Genomic DNA, 23567 nt, shown 5'->3' on the forward strand with positions numbered 1-23567 from the left:
GGCGGAGACTCTTTGAGCAAGGGCTGGTTTCAAGGAGGGCAGCAAAGAAGCCACTTCTCCAGAAAAAACATCAGGGACCGACTGATATTCTGCAAAAGGTACAGGGAGTGGACTGCTGAGGACTGGGGCAAAGTCATTTTCTCTGATGAATCCCCTTTTCGATTGTTTGGGACATCTGGAAAACAGCTTATTCGGAGAAGAAGAGGTGAGCGCTACCACCAGTCTTGTCTCATGCCAACTGTAAAGCATCCTGAAACCATTCATGTGTGGGGTTGCTTCTTAGCCAAGGGAATCGGCTCACTCACAGTCTTGCCTAAAAGCACAGCCATGAATAAAGAATGGTACCAGAATGTCCTCCAAGAGCAACTTCTCCCAACCGTCCAAGAGCGGTTTGGCGCCCAACAATGCCTTTTCCAGCATGATGGAGCACCTTGCCATAAAGCAAAGGTGATAACTAAATGGCTCATGGAACAAAACATAGAGATTTTGGGTCCATGGCCTGGAAACTCCCCAGATCTTAATCCCATTGAGAACTTGTGGTCAATCATCAAGAGACGGGTGGACAAACAAAAACCAACAAATTCTGGCAAAATGCAAGCATTGATTATGCAAGAATGGACTGCTATCAGTCAGGATTTGGTCCAAAAGTTGATTGAGAGCATGCCAGGGAGAATTACAGAGGTCTTGAAGAAGAAGGGGCAACACTGCAAATATTGACTTGCTGCATTAACTCATTCTAACTGTCAATATAACCTATTGGTCCTCATAATATGATTGCAATTATATTTCTGTATGTGATATAAACATCAGACAAACACTAATAAAAACCAGAGGCCAGCAGATCATGGGAAAATATAATTTTGGTGTCATTCTCAAAACTTTTGGCCATGACTGTAGGGCAGTTCTGTATTGACTAGACACAGCTGTCCACGCTGTAACACCCCCCAAACCCCCAAAGACAACAGTGGCTAACTGATGCATAGCGTTCTCCTTGACGTCTCAAACATTGTTAGTGGCCATCATTTCTGCACAACGTGAGTCGACCTTCATCAATGAACAGAACTGAAGCCGTTGGTCCATCGCTTCCTGGTCCATGCAAGATGATGACGCCTGTGCCTGGTGGGGTGGTCAGGTACCTTGCAGGTCATCTACCAAGCAGATCACACTGACGTGAACGGTTTCGAATGGTCTGACGTGACTCTTGGGTGCCTCTCACCTCCCTTACATGTGCCTAGAGTTGTGTGGCATTCATCATCCGGTTCCTAAGGGCATTGTTCACAATGAAGCGGTCATCAGTGTGGGATGTGGCCAAAGGGCGAGCACTTCTCTGCCGTTCTGTGACTCTTCCAGTCTCGGTATCTCTGTTGCACTCTGCTGGTTACACTGACCCTCTAAGCTCAGTGGCCACCTCCATCTGAGAACATCCTGCTTGAAGCCTCGCAATGGCGAAGTACTGGTGATCAATTGTCAGGTGTCGTCTTGGTCTCATTACGTCAATGAAGACTATTTATTACCAATTCTAATTGATCCCCGAAATGTATAAGCCGATTCATGGATCAAACGCCTGTTGTGTATTTTGCCATTAACCTCCTCGTTAGAGAACAGCAAGTTATGGAAATAGTACTGAGACACTGAACAGCTGGACACGGGCATTCAAGAGTTTAGAGACGTCGCAATAAGTTCTCCTGAAAAGGTTAGAGGGCATTTTTTGGGATCATCCTGAAATTTTGGCCGAAAGACAAACATCCCTAACTTTTTGTGAGTAGTACATTTTTGAAATTTTATGTCAGAATTCAGCAAAAAGCAGAAAAAATTTAAGGGTCCAAGGACAATCGCTAATAGATCAGTATTTCTTAAAGTACAGCACACATGATTGGGGGATGAGGGGCTCAATATTGGACTTGTGGAAGGGACTTTCCTTGCCCCGGGTACTGGCAGCATACAACGCCATTGAGCCATGGTGGCCCTACCTTCAGAACAGGTTTTCCCGGTCCATCCCGCCAGGCAGGCACAGGTGCCATCGATGGCGTTACATTGCCCTCCATGTTGGCAGTAGCAGGTGTTGGCGCAGTCTTTCCCCCATAGTCCTAAAGGACAAGCTGAAATAAAAAGTGCCATGTAGTGAGTGAGTCAATCTAATCTGCCCTCCGATGCTCAAAGATAGGTCCGAAATCCAGGGCTGCGTTACCATCAGAGCACGTCTTTCCAGTCCAGCCCGGTAGACAGTCGCACCTCCCGTCTATAGGACTGCAGAGTCCTCCATAATGACAATAACAAGAACTGGCGCAGTCCTTCCCCCAAAATCCTGGAGAACAGGCTGAAAAGACAACAAGGTCAGACTAATAAGTAAAAGGACCTAAGAGTACTCATATAAAACCGCCATACAGCACCTATGTAATACCACTACAGGTACGAGCTGACCCAGGGTGATAAGGTACCTAAAGGGGCCCCCAAATGGTGCAGAGTCATGGTCTATGGTCCCATTCTGCACTTACGCTCAGAGCAGTCGTTGCCTTTCCAGCCGGGAGAACATGTACAGGAGCCATCGGTGGGGTTACACGTGGAGTAGTTAGAGCATTTACAGTAGAAGGTGCATTTCTTCCCGTAACGTCCAGGAGGGCAGCCTGGAACAGAAAATAGGTTTTTAACTAGGAGAAATAGCGTCACACCTGTTCTCAGGTTTTGTAGGGTAGTGCAGTTCTGACCAATTTACTAAAGTAAAGCTACAGTTCCAGGCACGCACACTAGGAGCGGCCCAGAAGAGGTCATGTCACTCGCATTGCTCAGCAGAGGGCGACACTGAGCATACAGAGAAGCATTTTCTTACTGTTCTGGCAGTTGGTGCCCTGGAATCCGGCGGTGCAGGCGCAGGATCCGTCCTCCGCCGAGCAGGACGCCCCGTTTTTACAGGTGCAAGACATATTACAGCTCCTCCCCCAGTGTCCTTCTTTACAGGTACTCTCACAGTGCTCCCCTAGAGAACAGGATATATAAGGAAGTGTAGAGACCCCGGGATCAGCCATCTACCCATCATCCTCCATGCATCCCTCACCCATCCATCCGGGGAGACATCTGCAGGTGCCGGTGATGGGGTGACAGCCGTCGGCGTTCTTACACTCACACCTCTGGGTGCAGCCAGGCCCGTAGTGTCCCGCCTGTGTACAGAGGAGCCGTCACCGATCGTCCTCTCCGGAGGGACAGCTGACGATTCTGACACTCACCCATCTGGGTTTTTGGAACTCTGTTATGGGGGACCTGGTGATGTTTCCTGACACTGCTATGGGGGCACTGACATTGCTATGGGGGCACTGTCCCTGACACTGCTATGGGGCACTGAAACTGTTATGGGGGCACTGACACTGTTTTGGGGGCACTGTCCCTGACACTGTAATGGGGGCACTGACACTGCTATGTGGGCACTGTCCCTGACACTGCTATGGGGGCACTGTCCGTGACACTGCTATGGGGACACTAATATTGCTATGGGGGCACTGTCCGTGACACTGCTATGGGGGCACTGACACTGTTATGGGGCACTGTTTCTCTAGACCATTAATCTCCGCTATAAACCATAGCCACAGACAAGCAGGTGTTTGTACCTTGCAGGGGAGCTCACACCTCTCCCCGTACCACCCGGAGGTACAGGAGCAGTGCCCGGTGAGGGGGCTGCAGGGCGCCCCGTTGGCACACTCGCACGTCCGGTTGCAGTTGAACCCCCAGCTTCCCGCAGGACATGGCACCGAGCAGTCTCCTTTCTGCCAACCTGAAACACAGAGCATTGATTTCAGTAGGCAGCGAGTAATGCCGCATAGTCTGCAGGGTCCTAGCACCTGACCCCTCGATGATTAGTCCAGTTTTTGGGGGCTACCTCATATCTCCATCTGTACTGACAACATCAGCCCCTCCGTCATCTAGGATTGCCCACAGGGATAGATAGTGGAAGCTGTATGGCGGATGTATGCCCCGCAGTGCGGACAGTGTGCGCTCACCTTCCTTACACACACAGGTGCCGTCTGTAGGGGAGCACGCCAGGTGGTTGATGCACTTGCACGTCTGGGAACATCCTTCTCCGAAGGTTTCATCAGGACAGAACTGAGAACAGTGACTTCCCTGACACAATGTAACGAAATGGCAGTCAGAATGGATTATATAGGGAGGTGGGGTAAAGCAGACAGCAATGAGATGGGAGGAGGACCAGTACTTGCTCACCTTTATCGCTACTTCTGCTTCCACACTGTTAGCTCTCATGCTGCGGATCCTAAAAGCCTCCCTGTCCTCGCCTCATAGTTTAACTTACATAACTAACTTTTATAAAAGTTTTGATATCTTGTCACCACTTTTTATTTGTTTGATTAGTAGGGGCTCGTCTCCTGAGAACCCCACGGACCGCCCGAAATAAGTGGGAGCGCTCAGAGTCTCCTTGAAGAGCGAGCGGAGGAGCACATGTACTGCTCTCTGGTTAGAGAAGGAGGGGGTCTGCAGGGGATATAAGTGTCCCCTCTGCTACATCTGGGCTCACACCCCAATCACAACCTGACATGCACTCAAGACATTGCTCTCATTCTGTTGGCTCTCAGGCTGCGAAACATTACTTCAAGATTTTGCTTTTATCCTGTTAGATCTCAGGCTGCGCACTTAGCTTCAAGACATTGCTCTCATTCTGTTAGCTCTCAGGCTGCACACTTTGCTTTAAGATTTTGCTTTTATCCTGTTAGCTCTCAGGCTGCACACTTTGCTACAAGACATTGCTCTCATTCTGTTAGCTCTCAGGCTGCGCACTTTGCTTCAAGACTTTGCTCTCATTCTGTTCGCTCTCAGGCTGCACACTTTGCTTTAAGATTTTGCTTTTATCCTGTTAGCTCTCAGGCTGTGCACTTTGCTTCAAGACATTGCTCTCATTCTGTTAGCTCTCAGGCTGCACTCTTTGCTTCAAGACATTGCTCTCATTCTGTTCGCTCTCAGGCTGCACACTTTGCTTCAAGACATTGCTCTCATTCTGTTCGCTCTCAGGCTGGGCACTTTGCTTCAAGACATTGCTCTCATTCTGTTCGCTCTCAGACTGCGCACTTTGCTTCAAGACATTGCTCTCATTCTGTTCGCTCTCAGGCTGCACACTTTGCTTTAAGATTTTGCTTTTATCCTGTTAGCTCTCAGGCTGCTCACTTTGCTTCAAGACATTGCTCTCATTCTGTTCGCTCTCAGGCTGCGCACTTTGCTTCAAGACATTGCTCTCATTCTGTTAGCTCTCAGGCTGCGCACTTTGCTTTAAGATTTTGCTTTTATCCTGTTAGCTCTCAGGCTGCGCACTTTGCTACAAGACATTGCTCTCATTCTGTTAGCTCTCAGGCTGCGCACTTTGCTTCAAGACATTGCTCTCATTCTGTTAGCTCTCAGGCTGCACTCTTTGCTTCAAGACATTGCTCTCATTCTGTTCGCTCTCAGGCTGCACACTTTGCTTCAAGACATTGCTCTAATTCTGTTCGCTCTCAGGCTGGGCACTTTGCTTCAAGACATTGTTCTCATTCTGTTCGCTCTCAGGCTGGGCACTTTGCTTCAAGACATTGTTCTCATTCTGTTCGCTCTCAGACTGCGCACTTTGCTTCAAGACATTGTTCTCATTCTGTTCGCTCTCAGGCTGCACACTTTGCTTTAAGATTTTGCTTTTATCCTGTTAGCTCTCAGGCTGCGCACTTTGCTTCAAGACTTTGCTCTCATTCTGTTCGCTCTCAGGCTGCACACTTTGCTTCAAGACTTTGCTCTCATTCTGTTAGCTCTCAGGCTGCACACTTTGCTTCAAGACTTTGCTCTCATTCTGTTCGCTCTCAGGCTGTGCACTTTGCTTCAAGACATTGCTCTCGTTCTGTTCACTCTGAGGCTGGGCACTTTGCTTCAAGACATTGCTCTCATTCTGTTAGCTCTCAGGCTGTGCACTTTGCTTCAAGACATTGCTGTCATTCTGTTCGCTCTCAGGCTGTGCACTTTGCTTCAAGACATTGCTCTCATTCTGTTCGCTCTCAGGCTGCACACTTTTCTTCAAGATTTTGCTTTTATCCTGTTAGTTCTCAGGCTGGATGACTTTGCTTTAAGATTTTGCTTTATTTCTCATAGCACTCAGGCTGCAGGACCTTACTTCAGGATTTAGCTTTCATTCTGTTCGCTCCCAGGCTACAGGAACTTTAAGATTTTGATTTAACATATATACCTTTTCCTGGCTAGAGTACAAAGGGGTCTACACAAAGTATATTTTTCCCCTCTGCTATATCTCTGCTCACATCTGAATCACAAACAGATTCATGATTTTGCTTTTAGGCTATGTTCACATGTCCAGTAATGATCAGTTAGAACGGATCCAACAGAAAGCCTTTTCTTGCCGGATCCGTCACAAATAGACAACTGCAGATGCCGCATTAACGGATCCATTGCTCATTGACTCCAATGGTAAAATAACAGATCCGGCAGAGATCAGTTAGTGAATAACAGACTCAAAAGTTGTGTCAGCCCAACTTGTTTCCTAACGGATTTCTGCTGGATCCGTTCTAACGGATCGTTACTGGACATGTGAACATCGCCTTATTCTGTTAGCTCTCAGGCTGCAGGACTGTAACTCAATATTTAGCTTTTTATCCTGTTAGCTCTCAGACTGCAGATCCCCTCTGCCACATGTCTGCTCACCCCGCAATCACAACCAGAACTGCACTCAAGACATTGCTTTCATTCTGTTCACTCTCAGGCTGCAGGAACTTCAAGACTTAGATTTGGCACATGTCCTACTGTCTGGGTAGAAAAGGACGGGGTCTACATGAAATATACTGTACGTGTCCCCTATGCCATTCCTCTACTCACACCCCAATCACCTCCAGAACTGCACTCTGTATTCTGCTTTCCTTCTGTTGGCTCTCAGAGTGCAGATCCCCTCTGCCATTCCTCTACTCACACCCCAATCACCCCCAGAACTGCACTCTGTATTCTGCTTTCCTTCTGTTGGCTCTCAGAGTGCAGATCCCCTCAGCCATTCCTCTACTCACACCCAAATCACCCCCAGAACTGCACTCTGTATTCTGCTTTCCTTCTGTTGGCTCTCAGAGTGCAGATCCCCTCTGCCATTCCTCTACTCACACCCAAATCACCCCCAGAACGGCACTCTGTATTCTGCTTTCCTTCTGTTGGCTCTCAGAGTGCAGATCCCCTCTGCCATTCCTCTACTCACACCCCAATCACCCCCAGAACTGCACTCTGTATTCTGCTTTCCTTCTGTTGGCTCTCAGAGTGCAGATCCCCTCAGCCATTCCTCTACTCACACCCAAATCACCCCCAGAACTGCACTCTGTATTCTGCTTTCCTTCTGTTGGCTCTCAGAGTGCAGATCCCTTCTGCCATTCCTCTACTCACACCCAAATCACCCCCAGAACGGCACTCTGTATTCTGCTTTCCTTCTGTTGGCTCTCAGAGTGCAGATCCCCTCTGCCATTCCTCTACTCACACCCCAATCACCCCCAGAACTGCACTCTGTATTCTGCTTTCCTTCCGTTGGCTCTCAGAGTGCAGATCCCCTCAGCCATTCCTCTACTCACACCCCAATCACCCCCAGAACTGCACTCTGTATTCTGCTTTCCTTCTGTTGGCTCTCAGAGTGCAGATCCCCTCTGCCATTCCTCTACTCACACCCAAATCACCCCCAGAACGGCACTCTGTATTCTGGTTTCCTTCTGTTGGCTCTCAGAGTGCAGATCCCCTCTGCCATTCCTCTACTCACACCCCAATCACCCCCAGAACTGCACTCTGTATTCTGCTTTCCTTCTGTTGGCTCTCAGAGTGCAGATCCCCTCAGCCATTCCTCTACTCACACCCAAATCACCCCCAGAACTGCACTCTGTATTCTGCTTTCCTTCTGTTGGCTCTCAGAGTGCAGATCCCCTCTGCCATTCCTCTACTCACACCCAAATCACCCCCAGAACGGCACTCTGTATTCTGCTTTCCTTCTGTTGGCTCTCAGAGTGCAGATCCCCTCTGCCATTCCTCTACTCACACCCCAATCACCCCCAGAACTGCACTCTGTATTCTGCTTTCCTTCTGTTGGCTCTCAGAGTGCAGATCCCCTCTGCCATTCCTCTACTCACACCCAAATCACCCCCAGAATGGCACTCTGTATTCTGCTTTCCTTCTGTTGGCTCTCAGAGTGCAGATCCCCTCTGCCATTCCTCTACTCACACCCCAATCACCCCCAGAACTGCACTCTGTATTCTGCTTTCCTTCCGTTGGCTCTCAGAGTGCAGATCCCCTCAGCCATTCCTCTACTCACACCCCAATCACCCCCAGAACTGCACTCTGTATTCTGCTTTCCTTCTGTTGGCTCTCAGAGTGCAGATCCCCTCTGCCATTCCTCTACTCACACCCAAATCACCCCCAGAACGGCACTCTGTATTCTGGTTTCCTTCTGTTGGCTCTCAGAGTGCAGATCCCCTCTGCCATTCCTCTACTCACACCCCAATCACCCCCAGAACTGCACTCTGTATTCTGCTTTCCTTCCGTTGGCTCTCAGAGTGCAGATCCCCTCAGCCATTCCTCTACTCACACCCCAATCACCCCCAGAACTGCACTCTGTATTCTGCTTTCCTTCTGTTGGCTCTCAGAGTGCAGATCCCCTCAGCCATTCCTCTACTCACACCCCAATCACCCCCAGAACTGCACTCTGTATTTTGCTTTCCTTCTGTTGGCTCTCAGGCTACAGGACCCGGCATCTTCCTACGGTTTCACATGTTAAAACCATTTTATAGCTTGTTGGATCAGTAGGGATCCCGGCCCTGACGATCCCAACAATCACTAAAATAAAAGTCAAAAGTGCTCCGCTTACCCTCGAAGCACAAGCTACTATTGGACTCGTATTGCACCGCTGCTCGAAGCTGAGGACATCTGGACTACTACTGTCCCTTCTTCTGGGCAATCATTATGGGCTTCCACCCATGAAAGCTACTAAACTTTGGCTAGAACGTCACATAACTTATTGAACATCTTAAACCAGGAGGAGACAGAAGGAAAGAGCTCGAATCCTGAGAGCGAACAGAAGGAAAGCAAAAATCTCCAATACATCTATGGTTGTGATTGGAGTGTGACCAAAGGAGTCCTGGGTGCAATCAGGAGTCCTGCCACCCTTCTATCTGACAACGTAGAGGTCTGAGCAAGCACTGGGCCTTTACTCTTTAAAGGTGCCGTACCCCCTCATTAAAGGGGCTGTACCCCCTTATTACAGGGGTGCCCATACACCTTATATAGCTGTAGGATGCTCATTCAGCCTCTATACAGCTCACCTTGGGGAAGGGAATAAGCAGCCATGTAGGAGGCTCATCCCCACTTTAAGAATAAGGGATGGGGCATGTTGACATCAATATGCCCAATCTTTTTTTCCTTTTTTGAAAATGATCTGTAGTGCTGTGAATATGACGTACCGTAAAGCCCAGAGCACAGTGGCACTGCCCTGTCTCGCTGTCGCAGGATCCGCCATTGAGGCACAAACATGGCTCCTGACAGTTGGCTCCGTAGTAGCCGTGGGGGCAGGTCTCGTTGCACGTTAGTCCGGCCCAGCCCGTCTTACATGTGCACTCACCGGTCATTGGGTGGCAGCTGTAAGCCAGGGATTAATAAAGTTAGCAATCTACAAGTTTTTGGAAAGTTTTTGAACGGCCACCATTATTTAAAGGGGCAGTACGCTATTAATTTTATTGGGTCAAATAGGATGTCAGGTGCCCTTTAACTCACCTCTTGGTATGCTGGGCATCACACTGACATGGCAAGTGGCATTGTAGGCCGTAGCTGGTATCTGAGCACATCCTTTCCTCACATTTGGCACCAAGGAAGCCGGCCTCACACAAACAGGCCCCGTCAACATGGTAACAGCGGACGGCGTTGACGCAGTCGCACGTCTCCTTACAGTCCCTGCCGTACTTTCCGATAAGACATTCCTCCAGGCAGCTGAGGAGACACAATTTTTTTTGCTAATTTTTAGGTAGTGTTGCCCTTTAATCAAATGACAATTAGCCCTAAAAAGGGCACAATATGTAACTATTGCACAATGAAATGTTCTGTACCTTACTCATATACTTTTTGTTTCGGATTCTAACCAATTTTAATGTCTGTGAGTTAACGCCTTCCAAAAAAAAATCAAAATATTCAGATAACAGAGAACAATAACAGCAATATGTATCCAGTGACTTATTTTTACTAGAAGTGTTAAGGGCCCTTCAAGAAATACTAAACATCTAGTGAGACGCAGCACAAACTGACCCAGGGACCCCCAGACGATGTGAACAGTGACCCCAATGCAAAGCTTATGACAGCCACAAAGCTGATCCCGAGCCCGGTCACTGAGCAGCCAGGTTACTGCAGTGTCACAACGTGTGCGCCAAGGGGACACACTGCAGCTGCTGACCCCCGACACTACTGCGGATCACATTTCCAATTTTGGAATAAAAAGTACAAATATCTTTCACATTTCAGCAATTCCTCATAGACATCCTAAAAACAAACCGTCTCATAGTGCCAAATAATATGTGGATATACAGGGCCTCACAGCCGGGGAAGTATAAATCTACGAGTAGTGTTAATGTAGTTATATATAGTTATATTCTTGTACATGGGGGGCAGTATTATAGTAGCTATATTCTTATACATAGGGGGTAGTATTATAGTAGTTATATTCTTGTACATAGGGGGTAGTATTATAGTAGTTATATTCTTGTACATAGGAGCAGTATTATAGTAGTTATATTCTTGTACATAGGAGCAGTATTATAGTAGTTATATTCTTGTACATAGGGGGCAGTATTATAGTAGTTATATTCTTGTAAATAGGGGGCAGTATTATAGTAGTTATATTCTTGTACATAGGAGCAGTATTATACTAGTTACATCTTGTACATAGGAGCAGTATTATAGTAGTTATATTCTTGTACATAGGAGGCAGTATTATAGTAGTTATATTCTTGTACATAGGGGGCAGTATTATAGTAGTTATATTCTTGTACATAGGAGGCAGTATTATAGTAGTTATATTCTTGTACATAGGAGGCAGTATTATAGTAGTCATATTCTTGTACATAGGAGCAGAATTATAGTAGTTATATTCTTGTACATAGGGAGCAGTACTATATTAGTTATATTCTTGTACATAGGAGGCAGTATTATAGTAGTTATATTCTTGTACATAGGAGGCGGTATTATAGTAGTTATATTCGTGTACATAGGAGGCAGTATTATAGTAGTTATATTCTTGTACATAGGAGGCAGTATTATAGTAGTTATATTCTTGTACATAGGAGGCAGTATTATAGTAGTTATATTCCTGTACATAGGAGGCAGTATTATAGTAGTTATATTCTTGTACATAGGAGGCAGTATTATAGCAGTTATATTCTTGTACATAGGGGGCAGTATTATAGTAGTAAAATTCTTGTACATAGGGGGCAGTATTATAGCAGTTATATTCTTGTACATAGAGGGCAGTATTATAGTAGTTATATTCTTGTACATAGGAGCAGTATTATAGTAGTTATATTCTTGTACATAGGAGGCAGTATTATAGTAGTTATATTCTTGTACATAGGGAGCAGTACTATAGTAGTTATATTCTTGTACATAGGAGCAGTATTATAGTAGTTATATTCTTGTACATAGGAGCAGTATTAAAGTAGTCATATTCTTGTACATAGGAGGCAGTATTATAGTAGTTATATTCTTGTACATAGGAGCAGTATTATAGTAGTTATATTCTTGTACATAGGAGCAGTATTATAGTAGTTATATTCTTGTACATAGGAGGCAGTATTATAGTAGTTATATTCTTGTATATAGGAGCAGTATTATAGTAGTTATATTCTTGTACATAGGAGGCAGTATTATAGTAGTTATATTCTTGTACATAGGGAGCAGTACTATAGTAGTTATATTCTTGTACATAGGAGGCAGTATTATAGTAGTTATATTCTTGTACATAGGAGGCAGTATTATAGTAGTTATATTCTTGTACATAGGAGCAGTATTATAGTAGTTATATTCTTGTACATAGGGAGCAGTACTATAATAGTTATATTCTTGTACATAGGAGGCAGTATTATAGTAGTTATATTCTTGTACATAGGAGGCAGTATTATAGTAGTTATATTCTTGTACATAGGAGGCAGTATTATAGCAGTTATATTCTTGTACATAGGGGGCAGTATTATAGTAGTTATATTCTTGTACATAGGGGGCAGTATTATAGTAGTTATATTCTTGTACATAGAGGGCAGTATTGTAGTAGTTATATTCTTGTACATAGGAGGCAGTATTATAGTAGTTATATTATTGTACATGGGGAGCAGTACTATAGTAGTTATATTCTTGTACATAGGAGACAGTATTATAGTAGTTATATTCTTGCACATAGGGGGCAGTATTATAGTAGTTATATTCTTGTACATAGGAGCAGTATTATAGTAGTTATATTCTTGTACATAGGGGGCAGTATTATAGTAGTTATATTCTTGTACATAGGGAGCAGTACTATAGTAGTTATATTCTTATACATAGTGGGAAGTATTATAATAGTTATATTCTTGTACATAGGAGCAGTATTATAGTAGTTATATTCTTGTACATAGGAGCAGTATTATAGTAGTTATATTCTTGTGCATAGGAGCAGTATTATAGTAGTTATATTCTTGTATATAGGAGCAGTATTATAGTAGTTATATTCTTGTACATAGGAGCAGTATTATAGTAGTTATATTCTTGTACATAGGGGGCAGTATTATAGTAGTTATATTCTTGTACATAGGGGCAGTATTACAGTAGTTATATTCTTGTACATAGGGAGCAGTATTATAGTAGTTATATTCTTGTTCATAGGAGCAGTATTATAGTAGTTATATTCTTGTACATAGGAGGCAGTATTATAGTAGTTATATTCATGTACATAGGAGGCAGTATTATAGTAGTTATATTCTTGTACATAGGGGCAGTATTATAGTAGTTATATTCTTGTACATAGGGGCAGTATTATAGTAGTTATATTCTTGTACATAGGGAGCAGTATTATAGTAGTTATATTCATGTACATAGGAGCAGTATTATAGTAGTTATATTCCTGTACATAGGGGCAGTATTATAGTAGTTATATTCTTGTACATATGAGCAGTATTATAGTAGTTATATTCTTGTACATAGAGGGCAGTATTGTAGTAGTTATATTCTTGTACATAGGAGGCAGTATTATAGTAGTTATATTATTGTACATGGGGAGCAGTACTATAGTAGTTATATTCTTGTACATAGGAGACAGTATTATAGTAGTTATATTCTTGTACATAGGAGCAGTATTATAGTAGTTATATTCTTGCACATAGGGGGCAGTATTATAGTAGTTATATTCTTGTACATAGGAGCAGTATTATAGTAGTTATATTCTTGTACATAGGGGGCAGTATTATAGTAGTTATATTCTTGTACATAGGGAGCAGTACTATAGTAGTTATATTCTTATACATAGTGGGAAGTATTATAATAGTTATATTCTTGTACATAGGAGCAGTATTATAGTAGTTATATTCTTGTACATAGGAGCAGTATTATAGTAGTTATATTCTTGTGCATAGGAGCAGTATTATAGTAGTTATATTCTTGTATATAGGAGCAGTATTATAGTAGTTATATTCTTGTACATAGGAGCAGTATTATAGTAGTTATATTCTTGTACATAGGGGGCAGTATTATAGTAGTTATATTCTTGTACATAGGGGCAGTATTACAGTAGTTATATTCTTGTACATAGGGAGCAGTATTATAGTAGTTATATTCTTGTTCATAGGAGCAGTATTATAGTAGTTATATTCTTGTACATAGGAGGCAGTATTATAGTAGTTATATTCATGTACATAGGAGGCAGTATTATAGTAGTTATATTCTTGTACATAGGGGCAGTATTATAGTAGTTATATTCTTGTACATAGGGGCAGTATTATAGTAGTTATATTCTTGTACATAGGGAGCAGTATTATAGTAGTTATATTCATGTACATAGGAGCAGTATTATAGTAGTTATATTCCTGTACATAGGGGCAGTATTATAGTAGTTATATTCTTGTACATATGAGCAGTATTATAGTAGTTATATTCTTGTACATAGGGAGCAGTATTACAGTAGTTATATTCTTGTACATAGGAGCAGTATTATAGTAGTTATATTCTTGTACATAGGAGGCAGTATTATAGTAGTTATATTCTTGTACATAGGAGGCAGTATTATAGTAGTTATATTCTTGTACATAGGAGGCAGTATTATAGCAGTTATATTCTTGTACATAGGGGGCAGTATTATAGTAGTTATATTCTTGTACATAGGGGGCAGTATTATAGTAGTTATATTCTTGTACATAGAGGGCAGTATTGTAGTAGTTATATTCTTGTACATAGGAGGCAGTATTATAGTAGTTATATTATTGTACATGGGGAGCAGTACTATAGTAGTTATATTCTTGTACATAGGAGACAGTATTATAGTAGTTATATTCTTGTACATAGGAGCAGTATTATAGTAGTTATATTCTTGCACATAGGGGGCAGTATTATAGTAGTTATATTCTTGTACATAGGAGCAGTATTATAGTAGTTATATTCTTGTACATAGGGGGCAGTATTATAGTAGTTATATTCTTGTACATAGGGAGCAGTACTATAGTAGTTATATTCTTATACATAGTGGGAAGTATTATAATAGTTATATTCTTGTACATAGGAGCAGTATTATAGTAGTTATATTCTTGTACATAGGAGCAGTATTATAGTAGTTATATTCTTGTGCATAGGAGCAGTATTATAGTAGTTATATTCTTGTATATAGGAGCAGTATTATAGTAGTTATATTCTTGTACATAGGAGCAGTATTATAGTAGTTATATTCTTGTACATAGGGGGCAGTATTATAGTAGTTATATTCTTGTACATAGGGGCAGTATTACAGTAGTTATATTCTTGTACATAGGGAGCAGTATTATAGTAGTTATATTCTTGTTCATAGGAGCAGTATTATAGTAGTTATATTCTTGTACATAGGAGGCAGTATTATAGTAGTTATATTCATGTACATAGGAGGCAGTATTATAGTAGTTATATTGTTGTACATAGGGCCAGTATTATAGTAGTTATATTCTTGTACATAGGGCCAGTATTATAGTAGTTATATTCTTGTACATAGGGAGCAGTATTATAGTAGTTATATTCATGTACATAGGAGCAGTATTATAGTAGTTATATTCCTGTACATAGGGGCAGTATTATAGTAGTTATATTCTTGTACATATGACCAGTATTATAGTAGTTATATTCTTGTACATAGGGAGCAGTATTACAGTAGTTATATTCTTGTACATAGGAGCAGTATTATAGTAGTTATATTCTTGTACATAGGGGGCAGTATTATAGTATTTATATTCTTGTACATAGGGGGCAGTATTATAGTAGCTATATTCTTGTACATAGTGAGCAGTATTATAGTAGTTATATTCTTGTATACAGGAGCAGTATTATAGTAGTTATATTCTTGTACATAGGAGCAGTATTATAGTAGTTATATTCTTGTACATAGGAGCAGTATTATAGTAGTTATATTCCTGTACATAGGGGCAGTATTATAGTAGTTATATTCTTGTACATATGAGCAGTATTATAGTAACTATATTCTTGTACATAGGGGGCAGTATTACAGTAGTTATATTCTTGTACATAGGAGCAGTATTATAGTATTTATATTCTTGTACATAGGGGGCAGTATTATAGTAGCTATATTCTTGTACATAGTGAGAAGTATTAAAGTAGTTATATTCTTGTATATAGGAGCAGTAATATAGCAGTTATATTCTTGTACATAGGAGCAGTATTATAGTAGTTATATTCTTGTACATAGGGGGCAGTTTTATAGTAGTTATATTCTTGTACATAGGGAGCAGTATTATAGTAGTTATATTCTTGTATATAGGAGCAGTATTATAGCAGTTATATTCTTGTACATAGGAGCAGTATTATAGTAGTTATATTCTTGTACATAGGAGCAGTATTATAGTAGTTATATTTTTGTACATATGGGGCAGTATTACAGTAGTTATATTCATGTACATAGGATCAGTATTATAGTAGTTATATTCCTGTACATAGGAGCAGTATTATAGTAGTTACATCTTGTACATAGGAGCAGTATTATAGTAGTTATATTCTTATACATAGGGGGCAGTATTATAGTAGTTATATTCTTGTACATAGGGAGCAGTACTATAGTAGTTATATTCTTATACATAGTGGGCAGTATTATAATAGTTATATTCTTGTACATAGGAGCAGTATTATAGTAGTTATATTCTTGTACATAGGAGCAGTATTATAGTAGTTATATTCTTGTACATAGGAGCAGTATTATAGTAGTTATATTATTGTATATAGGAGCAGTATTATAGTAGTTATATTCTTGTACATAGGAGGCACTATTATAGTAGTTATATTCTTGTACATAGGAGCAGTATTATAGTAGTTGTATTCTTGTACATAGGGGGCAGTATTATAGTAGTTATATTCTTGTACATAGGGGCAGTATTACAGTAGTTATATTCTTGTACATAGGGAGCAGTATTATAGTAGTTATATTCTTGTACATAGGAGCAGTATTATAGTAGTTATATTCTTTTACATAGTGGCAGTATTATAGTAGTTATATTCATGTACATAGGAGGCAGTATTATAGTAGTTATATTCTTGTACATAGGGGCAGTATTATAGTAGTTATATTCTTGTACATAGGGGCAGTATTATAGTAGTTATATTCTTGTACATAGGGAGCAGTATTATAGTAGTTATATTCATGTACATAGGAGCAGTATTATAGTAGTTATATTCCTGTACATAGGGGCAGTATTATAGTAGTTATATTCTTGTACATATGAGCAGTATTATAGTAGTTATATTCTTGTACATAGGGAGCAGTATTACAGTAGTTATATTCTTGTACATAGGAGCAGTATTATAGTAGTTATATTCTTGTACATAGGGGGCAGTATTATAGTATTTATATTCTTGTACATAGGGGGCAGTAATTTAGTAGCTATATTCTTGTACATAGTGAGCAGTATTATAGTAGTTATATTCTTGTATATAGGAGCAGTATTATAGCAGTTATATTCTTGTACATAGGAGCAGTATTATAGTAGTTATATTCTTGTACATAGGAGCAGTATTATAGTAGTTATATTCTTGTACATAGGGGCAGTATTATAGTAGTTATATTCTTGTACATAGGGAGCAGTATTATAGTAGTTATATTCATGTACATAGGAGCAGTATTATAGTAGTTATATTCCTGTACATAGGGGCAGTATTATATTAGTTATATTCTTGTACATATGAGCAGTATTATAGTAGTTATATTCTTGTTCATAGGGGGCAGTATTACAGTAGTTATATTCTTGTACATAGGAGCAGTATTATAGTAGTTATATTATTGTACATAGGGGGCAGTATTATAGTATTTATATTCTTGTACATAGGGGGCAGTATTATAGTAGCTATATTCTTGTACATAGTGAGCAGTATTATAGTAGTTATATTCTTGTATATAGGAGCAGTATTATAGCAGTTATATTCTTGTACATAGGAGCAGTATTATAGTAGTTATATTCTTTTACATAGGAGCAGTATTATAGTAGTTATATTCTTGTACATAGGGGGCAGTATTATACTATTTATATTCTTGTACATAGGGGGCAGTATTATAGTAGTTATATTCTTGTACATAGGGAGCAGTATTATAGTAGTTATATTCTTGTATATAGGAGCAGTATTATAGCAGTTATATTCTTGTACATAGGAGCAGTATTATAGTAGTTGTATTCTTGTACATAGGAGCAGTATTATAGTAGTTATATTTTTGTACATAGGGGGCAGTATTACAGTAGTTATATTCATGTACATAGGAGCAGTATTATAGTAGTTATATTCCTGTACATAGGAGCAGTATTATAGTAGTTACATCTTGTACATAGGAGCAGTATTATAGTAGTTATATTCTTATACATAGGGGCAGTATTATAGTAGTTATATTCTTGTACATAGGAGCAGTATTATAGTAGTTATATTCTTGTACATAGGGGCAGTATTATAGTAGTTATATTCTTGTACATAGGGGTAGTATTATAGTAGTTATATTCTTGTACATAGTGAGCAGTATTATAGTAGTTATATTCTTGTACATAGGGGCAGTATTATAGTAGTTATATTCTTGTACATAGTGAGCAGTATTATAGTAGTTATATTCTTGTACATAGGAGCAGTATTATAGTAGATACATCTTGTACATAGGAGCAGTATTATAGTAGTTATATTCTTGTACATAGGAGCAGTATTACAGTAGTTATATTCTTGTACATAGGGGGCAGTATTATATTAGTTATATTCTTGTACATAGGGGCAGTATTATAGTAGTTATATTCTTGTACATAGTGAGCAGTATTATAGTAGTTATATTCTTGTACATAGGAGCAGTATTATAGTAGTTACATCTTGTACATAGGAGCAGTATTATAGTAGTTATATTCTTGTACATAGGAGCAGTATTACAGTAGTTATATTCTTGTACATAGGGAGCAGTATTATAGTAGTTATATTCTTGTACATAGGAGCAGTATTATAGTAGTTATATTCTTGTACATAGGAGCAGTATTATAGTAGTTATATTCTTGTACATAGTGGCAGTATTATAGTAGTTATATTCATGTACATAGGAGGCAGTATTATAGTAGTTATATTCTTGTACATAGGAGGCAGTATTATAGTAGTTATATTCATGTACATAGGAGGCAGTATTATAGTAGTTATATTCTTGTACATAGGGGCAGTATTATAGTAGTTATATTCTTGTACATAGGGGCAGTATTATAGTAGTTATATTCATGTACATAGGAGCAGTATTATAGTAGTTATATTCCTGTACATAGGGGCAGTATTATAGTAGTTATATTCTTGTACATATGAGCAGTATTATAGTAGTTATATTCTTGTACATAGGGAGCAGTATTACAGTAGTTATATTCTTGTACATAGGAGTAGTATTATAGTAGTTATATTCTTGTACATAGGGGGCAGTATTATAGTATTTATATTCTTGTACATAGGGGGCAGTATTATAGTAGCTATATTCTTGTACATAGTGAGCAGTATTATAGTAGTTATATTCTTGTATATAGGAGCAGTATTATAGTTGTTATATTCTTGTACATAGGAGCAGTATTATAGTAGTTATATTCTTGTACATAGGAGCAGTATTATAGTAGTTATATTCTTGTACATAGGGGCAGTATTATAGTAGTTATATTCTTGTACATAGGGAGCAGTATTATAGTAGTTATATTCATGTACATAGGAGCAGTATTATAGTAGTTATATTCTTGTACATATGAGCAGTATTATAGTAGTTATATTCTTGTACATAGGGGGCAGTATTATAGTAGTTATATTCTTATACATAGGGGGCAGTATTATAGTAGTTATATTCTTGTACATAGGGAGCAGTATTATAGTAGTTATATTCCTGTACATAGGGGCAGTATTATAGTAGTTATATTCTTGTACATATGAGCAGTATTATAGCAGTTATATTCTTGTACATAGGGGGCAGTATTACAGTAGTTATATTCTTGTACATAGGAGCAGTATTATAGTAGTTATATTCTTGTACATAGGGGGCAGTATTATAGTAGTTATATTCTTGTACATAGGGGGTAGTATTATAGTAGCTATATTCTTGTACATAGTGAGCAGTATTATAGTAGTTATATTCTTGTATATAGGAGCAGTATTATAGCAGTTATATTCTTGTACATAGGAGCAGTATTATAGTAGTTATATTCTTGTACATAGGAGCAGTATTATAGTAGTTATATTCTTGTACATAGGGGGCAGTATTATAGTATTTATATTCTTGTACATAGGGGGCAGTATTATAGTAGTTATATTCTTGTACATAGGGAGCAGTATTATAGTAGTTATATACTTGTATATAGGAGCAGTATTATAGCAGTTATATTCTTGTACATAGGAGCAGTATTATAGTAGTTATATTCTTGTACATAGGAGCAGTATTATAGTAGTTATATTTTGGTACATATGGGGCAGTATTACAGTAGTTATATTCATGTACATAGGATTCGTATTATAGTAGTTATATTCCTGTACATAGGAGCAGTATTATAGTAGTTACATCTTGGACATAGGAGCAGTATTATAGTAGTTATATTATTGTACATAGGGGGCAGTATTATAGTATTTATATTCTTGTACATAGGGGGCAGTATTATAGTAGCTATATTCTTGTACATAGTGAGCAGTATTATAGTAGTTATATTCTTGTATATAGGAGCAGCATTATAGCAGTTATATTCTTGTACATAGGAGCAGTATTATAGTAGTTATATTCTTTTACATAGGAGCAGTATTATAGTAGTTATATTCTTGTACATAGGGGGCAGTATTATAGTATTTATATTCTTGTACATAGGGGGCAGTATTATAGTAGTTATATTCTTGTACATAGGGAGCAGTATTATAGTAGTTATATTCTTGTATATAGGAGCAGTATTATAGCAGTTATATTCTTGTACATAGGAGCAGTATTATAGTAGTTGTATTCTTGTACATAGGAGCAGTATTATAGTAGTTATATTTTTGTACATAGGGGGCAGTATTACAGTAGTTATATTCATGTACATAGGAGCAGTATTATAGTAGTTATATTCCTGTACATAGGAGCAGTATTATAGTAGTTACATCTTGTACATAGGAGCAGTATTATAGTAGTTATATTCTTATACATAGGGGCAGTATTATAGTAGTTATATTCTTGTACATAGGAGCAGTATTATAGTAGTTATATTCCTGTACATAGGGGCAGTATTATAGTAGTTATATTCTTGTACATAGGGGCAGTATTATAGTAGTTATATTCTTGTACATAGTGAGCAGTATTATAGTAGTTATATTCTTGTACATAGTGAGCAGTATTATAGTAGTTATATTCTTGTACATAGGAGCAGTATTATAGTAGATACATCTTGTACATAGGAGCAGTATTATAGTAGTTATATTCTTGTACATAGGAGCAGTATTACAGTAGTTATATTCTTGTACATAGGGGGCAGTATTATAGTAGTTATATTCTTGTACATAGGAGCAGTATTATAGTAGTTATATTCTTGTACATAGTGAGCAGTATTATAGTAGTTATATTCTTGTACATAGGAGCAGTATTATAGTAGTTACATCTTGCACATAGGAGTAGTATTATAGTAGTTATATTCTTGTACATAGGAGCAGTATTACAGTAGTTATATTCTTGTACATAGGGAGCAGTATTATAGTAGTTATATTCTTGTACATAGGAGCAGTATTATAGTAGTTATATTCTTGTACATAGGAGCAGTATTATAGTAGTTATATTCTTGTACATAGTGGCAGTATTATAGTAGTTATATTCATGTACATAGGAGGCAGTATTATAGTAGTTATATTCTTGTACATAGGAGGCAGTATTATAGTAGTTATATTCATGTACATAGGAGGCAGTATTATAGTAGTTATATTCTTGTACATAGGGGCAGTATTATAGTAGTTATATTCTTGTACATAGGGGCAGTATTATAGTAGTTATATTCTTGCACATAGGGAGCAGTATTATAGTAGTTATATTCATGTACATAGGAGCAGTATTATAGTAGTTATATTCCTGTACATAGGGGCAGTATTATAGTAGTTATATTCTTGTACATATGAGCAGTATTATAGTAGTTATATTCTTGTACATAGGGAGCAGTATTACAGTAGTTATATTCTTGTACATAGGAGCAGTATTATAGTAGTTATATTCTTGTACATAGGGGGCAGTATTATAGTATTTATATTCTTGTACATAGGGGGCAGTATTATAGTAGCTATATTCTTGTACATAGTGAGCAGTATTATAGTAGTTATATTCTTGTATATAGGAGCAGTATTATAGTAGTTATATTCTTGTACATAGGAGCAGTATTATAGTAGTTATATTCTTGTACATAGGAGCAGTATTATAGTAGTTATATTCTTGTACATAGGGGCAGTATTATAGTAGTTATATTCTTGTACATAGGGAGCAGTATTATAGTAGTTATATTCATGTACATAGGAGCAGTATTATAGTAGTTATATTCTTGTACATATGAGCAGTATTATAGTAGTTATATTCTTGTACATAGGGGGCAGTATTATAGTAGTTATATTCTTATACATAGGGGGCAGTATTATAGTAGTTATATTCTTGTACATAGGGAGCAGTATTATAGTAGTTATATTCCTGTACATAGGGGCAGTATTATAGTAGTTATATTCTTGTACATATCAGCAGTATTATAGTAGTTATATTCTTGTACATAGGGGGCAGTATTACAGTAGTTATATTCTTGTACATAGGAGCAGTATTATAGTAGTTATATTCTTGTACATAGGGGGCAGTATTATAGTATTTATATTCTTGTACATAGGGGCAGTATTATAGTAGCTATATTCTTGTACATAGTGAGCAGTATTATAGTAGTTATATTCTTGTATATAGGAGCAGTATTATAGCAGTTATATTCTTGTACATAGGAGCAGTATTATAGTAGTTATATTCTTGTACATAGGAGCAGTATTATAGTAGTTATATTCTTGTACATAGGTGGCAGTATTATAGTATTTATATTCTTGTACATAGGGAGCAGTATTATAGTAGTTATATTCTTGTATATAGGAGCAGTATTATAGCAGTTATATTCTTGTACATAGGAGCAGTATTATAGTAGTTATATTCTTGTACATAGGAGCAGTATTATAGTAGTTATATTTTTGTACATATGGGGCAGTATTATAGTAGTTATATTCTTGTACATAGGATCGGTATTATAGTAGTTATATTCCTGTACATAGGAGCAGTATTATAGTAGTTACATCTTGTACATAGGAGCAGTATTATAGTAGTTATATTCTTATACATAGGGGGCAGTATTATAGTAGTTATATTCTTGTACATAGGGAGCAGTACTATAGTAGTTAGATTCTTGTACATAGGGAGCAGTATTATAGTAGTTATATTCATGTACATAGGAGCAGTATTATAGTAGTTATATTCTTGTACATATGAGCAGTATTATAGTAGTTATATTCTTGTACATAGGGGGCAGTATTATAGTAGTTATATTCTTATACATAGGGGGCAGTATTATAGTAGTTATATTCTTGTACATAGGGAGCAGTATTATAGTAGTTATATTCCTGTACATAGGGGCAGTATTATAGTAGTTATATTCTTGTACATATGAGCAGTATTATAGTAGTTATATTCTTGTACATAGGGGCCAGTATTACAGTAGTTATATTCTTGTACATAGGAGCAGTATTATAGTAGTTATATTCTTGTACATAGGGGGCAGTATTATAGTATTTATATTCTTGTACATAGGGGGCAGTATTATAGTAGCTATATTCTTGTACAT

At 38.5% G+C, this 23567-nt stretch overlaps 1 protein-coding gene across 1 annotated transcript in view; it reads right to left on the minus strand.

The window, feature by feature from the left end:
* The window catches only part of PEAR1 (platelet endothelial aggregation receptor 1), a 174387-nt gene that overhangs the window by 14198 nt on the left and 136622 nt on the right, over positions 1-23567 (minus strand). The window contains exons 9-17 of the mRNA XM_073639448.1: positions 9754-9966; positions 9444-9618; positions 3990-4110; positions 3600-3763; positions 3053-3155; positions 2828-2974; positions 2496-2624; positions 2189-2317; positions 1971-2099 (exon numbers count right to left, since the gene is read on the minus strand). Coding sequence (XP_073495549.1) covers positions 1971-2099; positions 2189-2317; positions 2496-2624; positions 2828-2974; positions 3053-3155; positions 3600-3763; positions 3990-4110; positions 9444-9618; positions 9754-9966 — 1310 coding nt within the window. The remainder of the gene's footprint in view (positions 1-1970; positions 2100-2188; positions 2318-2495; positions 2625-2827; positions 2975-3052; positions 3156-3599; positions 3764-3989; positions 4111-9443; positions 9619-9753; positions 9967-23567) is intronic.

Source organism: Phyllobates terribilis, unplaced genomic scaffold (genome assembly GCF_046119375.1).
Source record: "Phyllobates terribilis strain yellow unplaced genomic scaffold, ASM4611937v1 Scaffold_7__3_contigs__length_470593459, whole genome shotgun sequence".
NCBI lineage: Eukaryota > Metazoa > Chordata > Amphibia > Anura > Dendrobatidae > Phyllobates > Phyllobates terribilis.